The sequence below is a fragment of the Haliotis rubra genome, unplaced genomic scaffold (assembly GCF_003918875.1).
Source record: "Haliotis rubra isolate DU_JTF1 unplaced genomic scaffold, ASM391887v1 Scf260, whole genome shotgun sequence".
NCBI lineage: Eukaryota > Metazoa > Mollusca > Gastropoda > Lepetellida > Haliotidae > Haliotis > Haliotis rubra.
The window spans coordinates 369574-384071 of NW_025766670.1; the positions used below are offsets into that span (position 1 = coordinate 369574).

General features: G+C 42.1%; 3 protein-coding genes across 3 annotated transcripts in view; all 3 read right to left on the reverse strand.

Moving 5' to 3' along the window:
* LOC124280109 (mitofusin-2-like) overlaps positions 1 to 14498 on the reverse strand; it is a 357012-nt gene that overhangs the window by 244669 nt on the left and 97845 nt on the right. The window lies entirely within an intron of this gene.
* LOC124280112 (mitofusin-2-like) overlaps positions 1 to 14498 on the reverse strand; it is a 115739-nt gene that overhangs the window by 44097 nt on the left and 57144 nt on the right. The window lies entirely within an intron of this gene.
* LOC124280122 (nucleolar protein dao-5-like) lies at positions 58 to 1943 on the reverse strand. Its single transcript, XM_046716013.1, has 2 exons — positions 1701 to 1943; positions 58 to 1647 (listed from the first exon to the last, which is right to left on the reverse strand). Exons 1-2 carry the CDS (start codon positions 1713 to 1715, stop codon positions 1072 to 1074), a joined length of 591 nt encoding a protein of 196 aa, XP_046571969.1. The 5' UTR covers positions 1716 to 1943; the 3' UTR covers positions 58 to 1071.

The following is a 14498-nucleotide window of genomic DNA, read 5'->3' on the forward strand; positions in this document are numbered from 1 at the left end:
TCTCTGTAATCCAGTGAATTTAGATTTCCCTGAATATCTTTGTGAAGTCTGTCTGATGACGCTGGCTAGCGTATCCATTGACTTAATCATAAGGACTTCTCTAGAATCCTTAGTGACTTCCTTGGAGACTTTCTCTATTCCTCCATCGAAGATGGATGGAGCAGACCACGGGGCTGTATAGAGTGGAGCTGTAAACTGCTCACCCCAGTTGCAGGAAGCGAGGAGGCCTTGACGACGGGCTAAGGTTAAGGCTGCTGAGACTGCTGTGAGATGATCCGTAAGGAACTGCTGGTCCTTCTTCTGCATAAGTAGGGCCAAGTAAATCATTCTATCATCTTCAGATGTCGTGTCACGAAATCTGGTGATAAGAGTCTCATTGATCGTTCTAGATCTATTAAGGCCAAAGAACATTCGCCTAGTCATGGTTTCTAACTGAACCAACTTGCGATCGTCAATCTTGTAGTTCTTGTTCTTGACATCATTGATCAACTTGTAGTTGTCGTCTATGTCTTGTGCCTTGAGGAACGGTTCCATGTTGTGGGTTGAAAACTTGTTAGCATGGAACAGTGGTAAATGTGCTGTTTGGACTTTAGTGGCTTTGTGGAAGGCTGAGTCCAAATTCTTCGGTACTGCAGCAATCGGGTCGATCGGTGGTAAGGTGATGGCATCAGCATCGTCCTCCTTCATCAAATAAATCTGCGCCGAGTTGTTACTCTTGGAAGGTGAAGAAAGGTCTAGGTTGTTTACCATCCAGTATCGTATCTCAGTGTCTGAGAAGATGATGCCTCCATCGTCTTCTGTAATGGGATCGTCCATAAGAGGTTGATACTCTTGTGATGGTGGTATATATGGTTCTATCACTGTACATGGAGACGATAATGGAGACCTGACTTGGGACCTCTGTGAAGACCTGTGTGGAGATCTGTGTGGAGATCGATGTGGTGATCGATGAGGTGATCGGCGAGGTGATCGGCGAGGTGAACGGCGAGGCGAACGATATGATCTTGGTGATCGGCCTGATGAGCTGCGTCTAGACTTTCGCTGAGATCTGTGAGGTGAACGCTGATAGCTTCACGAAGCCCTTGAGGAATCTGCAGATGATCGTCTGGACGAAGATGATTTAGAACCTGCTACTGGAGTCCTTCGTGAAGCCCTTCGTGAAGCCTTAACTGTGTCCGGTTCTGAGGAGTGACGGCTTGACCTTCGCGAAGGCTTTCGTGAAGTCGGGGGGTCCGAGTCTGAGTCCAAGGACGACGTAGTCTTCCTTCTGGAATCTTTATAAGAGTGATGATCCTCCGAGTCCGGGGAAGGTGATGATCTTCTAACCCTTCGTGCAGGCTGTTCATCTGGGTCCTTCCTGGAGGTAGACTGTGACTTCCTTCGTGAAGGTGGCTTGGTCGTGGCCGCTACGTTGACGGAGTGTCCCTCTGGGCAGTCGTCTGCGTTGGTGCCTTCGTGGAGGTCCTTCTGGGCTGGTTGCAGTCTGTAACGGTCCTCCATCATCTGCATGATCTTCTGCATCATGTCGTCTGGGATGGTCTGCGACGATGTCGTCGATGCCCTCTCTGCGATGTTAGCGACGGGCCCCTCAGAATGATCGTCGGACATCAGTGTAGAGACATCAGGCTGCCTGGCGATCTCTGCTGACGTTACTGTAGCTGACACCGGTCGCTTCTTGTGGCGTAGATCGGGTATGATGATCGGCTGGTCGTCATACAGGCCCAGTTCAGCGGCGGGAAGAATCTCGGCTGAGAACGTTCTAGCTGGCTTCTTAGCTTTTCCCTTGGAGGTCGGCGCTGCCCTGGGGGTACGGAGTTTACGCTGTGACGAAGTCGATGCCCTCTTAGACTTCTGCTGCGAAGACGGGATGTCTGGGGAAGCAGGACGCTTCTTGGAGGCGGCGGACTGCATCCCACGCCCCTCCTCCAAAGGAATCTCTAGCGGAACACCAGACGGGAGGGGGTCGTCCGACAGCAGTTGACTGGCTAGAGGGTCCGATGTATCGGCCATGCCTAAGGCTTGTTTACGTGACCTATCTGCTGCACGTCTCAAGACGCAAAAACGATATTTGTTAAATGCAGAAATGGATAAATTAATACAATAACTGCAACGTGAAGTAAACGCACAAGGCGTAGTACAGCTAGGACATATTAAATGCGGATCAGCAGCAGAAAAACGTAATCTACAAACAGTACAGATTTTCATCCACGTAAACTAGGCTGAACAATCACGGAAAACCGTGAATAAACAGTAGAATTACGAGTAATAATCAATACATATTGTTAAAGGATACTAGCTACACCTCTTTAGTAAGGAATAAGAGGTAATAAACTAAGAATAATCAAAGGATATAGTGTGCAAGGAGACACAGGTGCTCTCACATCCTGCTCACTGGGCGAAGAAGGAGAGAGTGAAGCATGTGGCCAGAGGGTGGCGCCACCTTTCCCGCGCTGGGACAAAGGGAGGCAAGTCATGGTGAGTATTAATTAGTGATTATACATTGAAGGGAGCTTCAATTAGGAGATACAAGTGTTTCCACTATGTTCGCAAGAAGAAGAAGACAAGCAAAAGAGCATGAGTCAGGATAAGGAAAAAAAATATCTAACAACGGAAGGTAGATCACCATACTAGGGACCATGGGGACTTACAGCAAATTTGCTTCCTGCATGGACCCTAGCTGGATTTACACCACCCCTTCATCCGTTATCAATTTAGCACGTATTCTACGATTAAAAAGTGGAACGTTTTATTTACTTCGAATGTTTTGGGACTTACGTACCGTGTATACAAGTAGACGAACGGATCTCTCACAGTATGAGAAAATAATACAGTGTAAAATCTGGGCTTTTTTTACATTCCAAACATGTGGTCCTTTCCCAGCGCGGCATTCGTTTACTCTTCTGGTATATTTCGCTAGATTTCACTGAGACACTTAGTATTGGTGACAAAGACCATTTGTCATTCAATTGTGAACTGTATGAGGAATTCAGGGATTCGTATAAAGAAGCTGATATTGATTTGTAGTTGGGATGTAATGGGCGAAACATAACCGGCACAGGTGTGACGTGTTTTTATAAACACTCTGCAATATGGCTGAAAGTTCTTGTTTTCCAAAATATTCTCAGTGATTCACGGTTCATCGACAATGTTTCAGAATTGATTGTTCGAATAAACAACAACAATAGATATTTGACATCATCAAATTTTCATAATTGTTTTTAACTTTTGTCGACTCGTCTCAACACCCTTGTCAGGCTATTCCGAATAGCCATGTCAGGCTATTCCGAATAGCCATGTCGGGCTATTCCGAACAAAAGGTGTGTTATATAAATGTATGAGATCGAAATGGCATTGCCTTCACGCATTATCGTTTGTTTCCAATCGTGTACAGAAGGTTGATAAACACTTTCCTCGTTCCTGTTACTAAAATTGACAAATTATGAAAAGTTCAGTAACAGGAACGAGGAAAGAGAAAAGAGTCCCTTGATCGATAGTATTTGTAAAGAACGAATTGACGTCAAATTGAAATTCTAACAAGGATGTAACTGACACAAAATACGTCCCCAAATTCAGAATAAGCTATGGTAACATTAGTCACAACTGTTATTTGACTGGTCACTTAAAGTCTGTTCAGGATAACCCTGATAATCGAGTACTATTCCTGTATAAAAAGCAGCAAACATGACTCAGTATCTTGTGAAATAAAAATAACAATTTCATTGAAAAAAAGAGAGATACGTTTCTTGCATATGAATATCTGATAAATATATTTCACGATTTACTATTACATTACAGGCGATACTTCGATCAACCTCTCGTCATTCGGTTGAAGACAAAATTTGTCAAGTTTAAAAAAAAATAAACACTTACATTAGTGCAAATATCTTAACATTTATCTATTGATCGATAGTGTTTTTACGATTCGTTTATTTGGGTTTAAAAGATAACTAAATTGCAACAATTTCCTCATATCGCCAGTGTTCTGCACAAATTGCAGATCTGCTGGGTCCCGTTCCTCAAAGCGATCGTAGCGCTACGACAGTCGTCAATTTATGTTAATGTATATGGGAGTTACGCTCAACTTAGCGCTACGATCGTTTGTGGAACAGGGCCCAGGATTTATTACTTGATCAATAGTATCAACTGACTTTTATGTACGTTCTTTTTTAGGTTGAAGAGGTAATTTATCATGAAAACTACTGCTGTTGTTTTAAAATATCATATCAATGGTCCTATAGGACCAAGCAAACACGATTATCTAACACCAATAAGCATTTGGCCTTTTGTGGCACTTTTAGTATCAGCTAACATTGACTTACGTAACTGAAATTTGAGTAATTTATTTAATTTTATTTCTTTTCTTCTTGTTTCGATTTATATTTTTTATGTTAAACGACAGTCTGATGGAAGGTACTCAAGAAGCTCTGAAGCTACACACTCAGAAAAAGCTGTCACGACCAGCAAGTTGAAAAAAACATACGGAAATGGAATTATGTTAGGTAATAGCCGCTTGTTCGGTTAAACCCCCTTTACAGAGGACGGCGACCGCTCTGTCTTCTCTCTGCATTCTAAATATGTTCGGAACGCCATTGAACGCTCAAAGGAGGAACGAAGAACGCAGAGAGAAGGCAGAGCCATCACCATGAAGGCAGAAAGTAGGCAGAGCCAACGCCAAGAACGGCTCAGAACGCCACTGTAATGGCGACTGTATTGAACATGCTCAAAACAAACGCAGAGCGGTCGCCGTCATGGTGAATTGACAACAGGACACAGATGGAAGGCAGAGCCATCGCCGAGGTCGCAGAGTGAAGGCACAACGGTCGGCGAAAGGACGCCACATAAAACTTCGTAAACTGCGGCGTTGCCCCTGCCTTCTCTCTGCCTTCATTGTGCGTCCGTCGAGCTTCCATTGACGTTCGTTGAGCATTCACTCTGCCTTCATTCAGCGACTAGCGCTTCCCTTTCCAGATTATATATAAATAGGTCTTGTACTGCCGATCTCCACGGTATTTGAGAACTGCCGAGCTTGTCATTAGACATCTCACCATGCCTCCAAGAAGATATACCACTAGACGAAAGGCCAAAACCCAAAAGAATTACCGAAAACATTGGCCATCAGGAAAATGTTACTGCTGACAATTTTTTTTGAGATATGAACAAAATTGAAGACAAACAATATTGATACTTTATTTAGAAATCCAGATATCCATAATGAATTCATAAGACTAATGTTGAGTAATGATAGCAATATGAACATCATCCATCAATTCAGTTCCATACACAACACTTCAAATCATACAGTCTTGCCATGGAACTGATCCAGCTGTATTGTTGAAGTGCAACTTCAGATACTCTTGCAACTGTTTTCCTGCTCATGTGTCTCGGTTGGTCCGACTAGGTGTGCAACATCATGTATATTTGCTTGTTGTCTCCATTCTCCAGGTATGAGGTCGTGGTTATCGTCTTCAGTGTCAAGCATTCTGTAGCGTTGCATATTGGTCTCGTACTGTATTGTGAAGACAAATGTTTGCTTCAATCACATCCTGGACTGAATTAGGCATCAGCTGCATCGTTGAAAGTTGAAATCGCTAAGCAAAATGACAAACGCATTTTCAACTACTCTTCTTCCACAAAAGATAGGATAGTTGAAGATACGTTGCTCGTTGGTGAGTGCCCTGGTTGAATATGGCTTCATCATGTAGGTTCTGAGGGCAAATGCATCATCCCCAAGTGGGAAGAATGGTATGTCACGGTCATCATTCGGCAATGACTCAGGAGTTGGAAACTTTATTGTGCCATCTTCGAGGTACGTCTTCAGTTCAGATTCATTGAAAATCTGGCTGTCTGACATTGTTCCAACACCACCCACATCACACCATAAAAAATTATTATTTGCATCCACTAATGCAAGGACAAGAGAGAAAACTCCCTTATAGTTGTGATAGAAACTACCTGTGTTTGGTGGACAACGCACGGCTATATGTTTCCCATCAATGGCTCCACGTGCACGAGGTAAGTCTCTGAGGGTCATCTGCAACAGCTTTCCACTCTTGGGAGTTCCTCTGGCATTTGACAACTTCATTCTTATATTCATCTCTGATAGCTCTGCAAACTTCAGGCACAAAAAATGGAGATCGTGCTGCGTGACATACGATACTGGTACTGGAGGCTTGGGTATTTGTCCCCAGTTGCAAGGAACCTGAGGGTTACGGCAAGTTTCAAACCAGGCTCGAAACTTGCTCACCAATTCGTGTTCTGTTTGGCGATTCTTGGGCCAACCGGTTGGAGGAGTTCGTTAAAAAGCGCTGGCTCCATTCTCAGATAATTGTAGATTGACCCTTCATCTTCTAGATGCAGTTCTTGCATTAGTTGGTTGTAGTCCCCGCATTGCAACCGTCTGTGTTGCATCAACCATGGGCGGACCCACAGGGTTCTCAATCTTCTTCTTCTTCTACGTCTATTCATCCTTCTATTTAAGATGGCAATGGCTATCTGGTTGAAAAACAATGCTTGTTGACCTTGCAAAGAAGCTATTTGCAAACGCAGTTCATTGTTTACGCTTACTGAAGTCATTATACGATGATTTCACTTAGCCTGCTCATATGAAACTAATGATAAAATGTCGTAGCCAAGTACTAATATACCTAGAGTATGCAGGTTGCCGAACAGTCGCCACAGAACGCAGAGAGAAGGCAGAGCGAACGCCAATGAATGCACAAGGAAGGCATAACGGTCGGCGAGAACGCAGAAGCAATGCTGAACGGACGTCGTTATTTGCATATGATGGTACAGACAAGGCACAGGGGAGGCAGAGGGAAGGCAGAGACAGACAGACAGGCAGTTTTATTTCAGTATATAAGGACATGGCCCATATTACAGAATAATTTTACATTATATTTGATGCTGGTAATCCAGTAACAATTACACATTATTGCCTTTGAAAATTACGGAAACATTTTTGCACAATGTACAGGCATAATAAACCTTTCCAAAGAAAACATGTGGATCTTTGTAAGCTTTAATCAGGAAACCTAGCAATACATATCAAAAATCATCCTTACATGACAAGTCTAACAAAACTATCCTTACACGGGTTACCAATAAATAGGTATGGTGGAAAACATTCAATCGCATGCATCTTTTAAACATTGTCAGTTAAATGGTATTCATCTTAAACTACTGGTATGCCTTTGCTATAAGAATATAAACAGAGTCTATTACAGTGCAGTGTATTATGTCTCCTTGTTACAGTTGCAGGTTGGAAGCTATTATATCTGGACTAGCTTAAAACATGTTTATAATACTGAAGAATATATCTAAGGAAAAATATCTTTCAATTTGCACAGGTGTCATAAGGTAACAGTATGTTGTAACAATCATACAATTATGCTTTGTAAACATGGTAAAGTGTCTGACATTTTTGTACAGTGTATGGGCAAAATATATCTAAGAAATAACATATTGATCTTAATGTGTAGAATATTTACTGAAATTTATGCAATTTATAATTTTACGAGCCTTCATCAGAAACTTAGCAATACTTATCAAAACATTTTCATCCTTATATGACATAAGTCTTACAAAACTTACACGGGTTTCTAATATAGGTATGGTGAAAACATTCAATTCTTGCATCTTTATACCGTTGACAAACCATCAATAGGTGGTATTCATCTTCAATTAATGACATGCCTTTGCTATGACAATATAAACAAAGTCCATACAGTGTATTATTATGCCTCCCTGTTTCAATTGCAAGTTTGAAGTTATTACATCTGAACTGGCTAAAACATGTTTGTAATACCATGGAATGTCTAAGGACAGATATCTTTCAACTTGCAACATTGTCTTAAATTGGCAGTATGTCTGACATTTGCTCAAAAGTGAAACAGTATGATGCCAATCTTGGTTCAAACAATCAGACAATCTCTGCTTAAAAAGTGAGATAAACATTTTTACATTTCCCATGTCTCGATTTATAATAATTATTATTATTTTGAAATAATTACCATTAATTTTAAAAAGCAAATATTATTGCATGCACTGCTTTGCCAGGCCTCTGAGGCCCGGTCACCCCACTCAGCTTCCAGACAACGCCACTTGATAAAGCTTCCTTATGAATACATTGCATAGTAAGTGCCAGTCAAAGATGAATCGTCGAGCAAGTTTGAGAAGAGGAATACTTTTAATGAATAGACAAATTCTTTACTGCAGTGGATGCGACGTTTCTGTGTGGATCCTAACACCGTTATCAAGCAAATGTCGTTTTCTTTCTGGAACCAGCATATTGGTGTGGTGGGTAAGGTAGGGAGGGTCTTGTCTTCGGGTTCTGTCATGTAGGTCGCTGTGATGATGGGGGGAGACAAGAGATCCCATAGGTAGACCATGGGTTTGTTGGTAGATTTTATCAGACCGGGTGAAGTATGTTGAACTGATGGGTATCTAGGTTTAGCGCTGATGTCTTCAACTTTTCTTCTAATGGTGGCTAGGGCTTCGTCTCTTGGTACATTGGTGAATAGATCAATCAACTCATTATTTTGCCTGGCTGGGTGATGGTGCTGATCTTGTTGCAGAATTCGTCGGAGTCCATGATAAAGGATTTAGCTAATTTACCTAGAGGGGCGAGAAGGCGGTCGTCGCCGGTCGAGATACTTGGTGGTATTGTAATGGACAGTGTTCCTGGAACAGACTAGGGGACGGTCTTTGATGGAGTCTTTGTGGACCTCGGGCGTAGGGTAGTCTAGGGAACTGTGTGTTGCTTGTGTAGAGTCGGACCCATCTCATCTTGTCTCTAAGTTCTTACAGGACGGTTCTGTGGTCATCTACTTTTCGGAAACAGCATATTGGTGTGACGGTTGAGGTGAGGAGGGCCTTGTCTTCGAGTTCTGTCATGTAGATCTCGCTGATGATGGGGGAGAGGCCATGGGATAAGAGAACTCTTAGAGGCAATCAACATCAAACGGCTCACCCCGACAATCAACAGAGATCAACGTTATTACATCCCTACAGCTTACGATTAACTAATCAAGAATAACCCACCCTTTGTCTACTGGCTTCAATCATTTCTTATCACAACAAGCCTCATGTCAACTCACATCAACCTCTTCTATTGTATAAACCCAAATACCCGTCATGTATATTCTCCTTGTGCAGATGTTGTTTATCATTTGCTAGATAACGGTGTTAGAATCTACACCGAAACATCGCATCCACTGCAATAAAGAAGTTGTCTATCCATAAAAAGTGTTCCTCTTCATCACACCAGCTTCTAAATGCCACTTAAGGAAGTTTGAGAAGCAATTTTCGCGACGTTTAGCTCCAACCTGCTGCTGCAGATGATGATGGTAGTGGTACTGATGCAGTACCTTCTGACAGTGGATCAGATTCTGAGTTCGAACCTCCCTTTGAAGGAAATGTTAGTGACAGCAGTGATTGTTCTAATAGTGAAGAAAAACGTAATATACCTTGTCAGGTCCTTTGATATAAATCAAAAGGGGTTGACCGGGCCTCACAGGCCCACTTGGCGGTAATGGATATGAAGAAAGCTTGGTGGGATAAGGGTTAAGTAGCAACTTAGAGGGCTGGCACATTCACCGATGGTTAGCTAGATGTAATGCATATACATTTCAGTTTTGCTTAAATTGCTGTAAGAAGATGCTGTTGGAAGGCGACTGACTCAGGTTGAATGTTATACAATTTGGTTACGTGGTAACACTTTTCGTACAATGTATACCTTTGTTCCAAAGGTGATTACATTGTTGCACTGACCGGAACACAAAGCCAGCTGGCGGCCAGGCAACAAGATGGTTAAAACGGTAGCCAGCGCATCGAGACACAAGAACCACACCTGTACCTGCACCACGTGAAATAGGGTAAAATAGAGTATAATAGAGTATAATGACGTCATTTGTTTATAAGTTGGGCACCAATGACGTCATTTGCAAGGGACCTAAGCCATGGTGCGTTTATTGTGGACATAGAACTCTCGGTAAATGTGCAAAATATGGATTAATGTAATGCAAAAAGTAAAGTAGTTACTAATGATATCTGTACTGTTTTGGCTATGAGACTGCTTGACAAACATGTTTTATGTAGAGGAAGTGCAAGACAAAAGGTTAATTTTCGTGTAAACTTGCCCTTTAAAGATCTAGTTATTAAGCCTCTTTACTGTTAGAGTGAGCAAATGTTAGGAGTCGTCACAGAGGACTCCTAAGTCGACCTAAGAATTTTTTTAACTCAACAAAATGGCGGCCGCCAGACAACGCAGCCGCACCTCAGACATTTTCGAGAACATAAGGACATTTAACATTTTACGATTACAATGAATTAGTCAAAAGATTCCGTTGTGATCGAGGGGGGATCATATTTTTGACAGACTTGGTGAGAGAATCTTTGCAATCGTTTACTTTGGAAGTAATGTTGTACAAAAAAAACTTTTAAAAGGCACCGTTGGAGGCACCTGTCTAAATTAAGAAATTTAGTGAGATGGATGTGAGATGATTGGCTGTGAAGCTGATTTCAAGAGCATCACGATGACTATACCTCCGCCTATTAGAGGTTTGCTTCTATTAGAGATCGGTACTCGCATCGCAAATATGACACTCTCCGGTAGATGACATTTATGTCAAAGCTTTTTGTCATATCATACCGTGCCTGTACATGATGTGTCCATGCAGGTAGCATGGACCCTAGTATGGTGGTACAAGCTTCTAAATGCCACTTAAAGGTCACATGCAACCAAAAAATCATACATAATGAAAACACAATTATCACTTATTCATGACACATAATATGCATTGCTGATTATGAAAAAACAAATAAACAAAATTATAAGCGTATAATCGCAAATCAAAAGTGCAATATTTTGTACTTGGGTTTACCTCCCTCGAAATGAAGCAGCCGTGATACCGAACCCAGTCAGAGCGGGTGGGTGTGCACTCAAGTGTAACGGCTGGTTCATTTGCAGATGCTGCCTTCACGGCTCATTGTGTGTGTATATATAGAGATGTTGGGTTTTGTAAATAAATGCTCATTTTTTGTGTATAACATTTTGCAATCAACAGACATCATAACATGTTATGTGTTCAAGTATCACACCTGCCTGTCTGTGTAATTACATAATGTGACAGAGACCGGACTCGGGCCATAAATCAATGCGTTTTGTTTATGGTGTATAGCCTGATTGGTGTTAAGTTCAAATTGCATGTGGTCAGTGATCGCAGTTGTGTATTGAATATTGTCATTAGCAGACAGGCAGGCAGACACACAGGTGTCAATAAAACAAGACATTGAATTTTGTCTGTGACAACGTGATACATATATCACAGTTAGAAATTGTGTTAACGCTAAATAATGACATTGCTTTTAAGTATCGAACTGAGAAAGTGACTCGGTAAGAAGAACGTGTGGTGAAATAGACAAATGAAATTATATAAAAAGTTTATTTACTGTCATAACATATGACAGCTCGCGCCTGTGAGATATCAACAAAACATTAGGAAAATAGCTCACACCAAAGCCTTCACCGAGTATTCACCAGACAGCCCGCTTCCAAGTTCGCGAACCTATTTCACTGCGCACATGCAATGAGCGCAGCCCAGATGTTGAAACCCGTTTTCCCCCGAAATTTTCGGAGGAAAATTAGTGAATCGTTTGAACTCCGATTTCGCGTGGTTTTTTTCATCGCGTTATTTTTTAACTTTATAACTTGAATTTGCATTTTTGATGATTTGTTTCGGTACGTCCATACCGAAAGGTATCGGAATCTGCAAAGTTGTGTTTTACGTTGCATGTGACCTTTAAGGAAGTTTGAGAAGCAATATTCGAGATGTTTTGCTCCAACCTGCTGCTGCAGATGATCATGGTGATCTACCTTCAGTTGTTGGTGATCTATAGCCTATTCATATTATGTATTGTCCCAATAGTATTATTAGTTTTAACTCAACATGCTAGTTTGAATTCTAACCATGATAGTCTAGTTGTTTTACTAGAATATACACATATTCCATTTCAACGACAAAAGTTTTCTCATCACGATATGACTGAAATATTGCCGATGTGACGTTGAATATTACTCACTCTCTTAGTGTAAATGAAGTACTAGTGATGGTCCTACATGTTGCTTCTATTTTATGACGGATGGTAACGAGTCATCAAAAGATGACATATCTCCCCGGTCCTGCTTATTTGCAAAAATCATGTGAATCCAAGCCCTTCAAAGAAATTCAACCATCCCTGTTCTGTCCGAATCCAACTGGTTTCCAAATGAAACGGAAAAGAATAAAAAATTCTGAAATCTGAAAATATCAAACGACACTACTTCAGTACTTGAGTAATGCACATGCAAAGTTTCAAAAAGATACAATGAACGGTTTTTGAGTTATCTTCCAGAAACACGGTATATCATGTACGCTCAGCGCTCGCGATACTTTTACTGAATAGGCCTCTCGAACTGATTCTGAGATACTAATCGTCCCTCAATTCCAGGAAAAGCTAATGGGTGCTACAAAATTGAATGGATTTTCCTATTCTGCAATTTGAAATTATACTCTGAAACTAGTACACGTGAGCTCTATTACATGTCTAAATTGTTTTTAAGTCAGTCTATTAACGTTTTCGATCAGTAATAACGCAGAATGTGTTTAAATTATAGATATATAAAAACCTCGATTTCTGCATTAACTATGACATAAAGAGACACAATTATTTCGGATTATTCACATGGTCAAGTGGCTTCTAATAATTTTGCTACATTATTGTCATTTGGAATTGCCAAAATACAAAGAGACAAAGTATCAGTGTCTGAATTTTCCAAGTGTATATCATGGAGGCGTTTGCGCCTCCAACCCAAAAATAGTATAATGGCACCACAACTGCAGTGTAACTGAATGCTGGTTTGCGTCAGGTTAAATAAATGATACATAACTACACGACTCAATCTTACTTGCTCGCCCACCGCGCCCCCGGTTTGGGCGCAGTGGGAGAGCTGGCTAAGGCGCCAGGTTAGTGATCCAGCAAGGTTGAGGTGTCGGGATCGAGCCCACCTGAGACCGGGTGTAAAAACCTTGGAGTCAACTTTGTGTGCAGACTCTTTAGTGTGCAGTATACAACCCTGTGCACTTAAAAGAAGTAAGCAGTAGTTGCCTGGATATGTGCGCTATATAAATATCATATATATACTATGCACATATAGAAATTGTGCATAGAAAAATTTAAAATCTAAATTTATCGAACCTGTATACCTGAGATTAGTGACATGAATCCAACATGCATGCACGTGCCACATTCCGTGACGTCAGTGGGTTCATCCTTGAGACGTGCAATACGTTGTTGCACGTGCATTCCGGGAAAGAGAAACAGAGCAAATGAATGCCACACAAACTGGCACTTTGGAAAGCTCAACCCCTGCCCTTGCGATCGTTCAAAAAATTAAACGGCTATTGAAACACATAGCATGCCAAGGCTCACGTCTGCACAATGTCATGAGGCCATTGGGATGGTCCGTGGGGGAATGACTCAACGACAAGTGGCTGCACATTTCCATTGCCACAGGTGAGACGCTACCAGAACACAAATGACGCCATCGATCGGCCACGTTCTGGACATCCACGTGTAACAACGCCAAGACAGGACAGATGGATAAGGGTGACCCATCTTCGCCACAGGTTTCAGACGGCAGTGATGACTGCCCGAACCATCCCAGGACTTCGCCGTATCCACCCCAACACAGTTAGACAACGTTTACGTCATCACGGGATCAGACCACGACGTCCAGCCATACGGCCTATCGTGACACAACGTCATCAACAAGCTCGCCGAATGTGGTGCCGAAATCATGTCCGCAGACCCTGTTTTGGGGGAGAAATGTTTTTACACATGAGTCCAGGTTTAACATTTCCCATAGTGATGGATGTCAACGTGCCTATAGACGCCTGGGAGAACGTTATGCACAACCCTGTGTCTTGGAGAGGAATCGCTTTGGTGTTGTTTCCGTGATGATTTGGGGTGGAATAACAGCACGCCAAAGAACTCCTTTGGTGATTGTTCAGGGCAATTTAACTGGTGTGGGCTACAGGGATCAGATTCTTCGACCTGTGGCAATTCCTTTTCTGCAACGTCATGGCCCTGGGTTAACATTCCAACAGGACAATGCCCGCCCTCATACGGCAAGGGTTGCTATGGATTTCTTTCAACACCACAACGTTGACTTACTGCCTTGGCCTGCAAATTCACCGGATCTCTCCCCGATAGAGCATGTTTGGGACGAGATGGATCGACGTCTACGCCGTCTTCCTCATCCGCCAGATAACGTCCTTGACCTTGCAACAGAACTTGAGAGAATCTGGCGTGACATTCCACAAGCCTTCCTTGCACGTTTGATAGGCTCTATGCGTCGTCGATGCACTGCTGTTCTCAATGCCGATGGTGGACATACCCGTTATTGAGCTTGTGACATGGTCGTTTGACCCCTGCCCCGCTTGTGGACTCGTGACGTCATT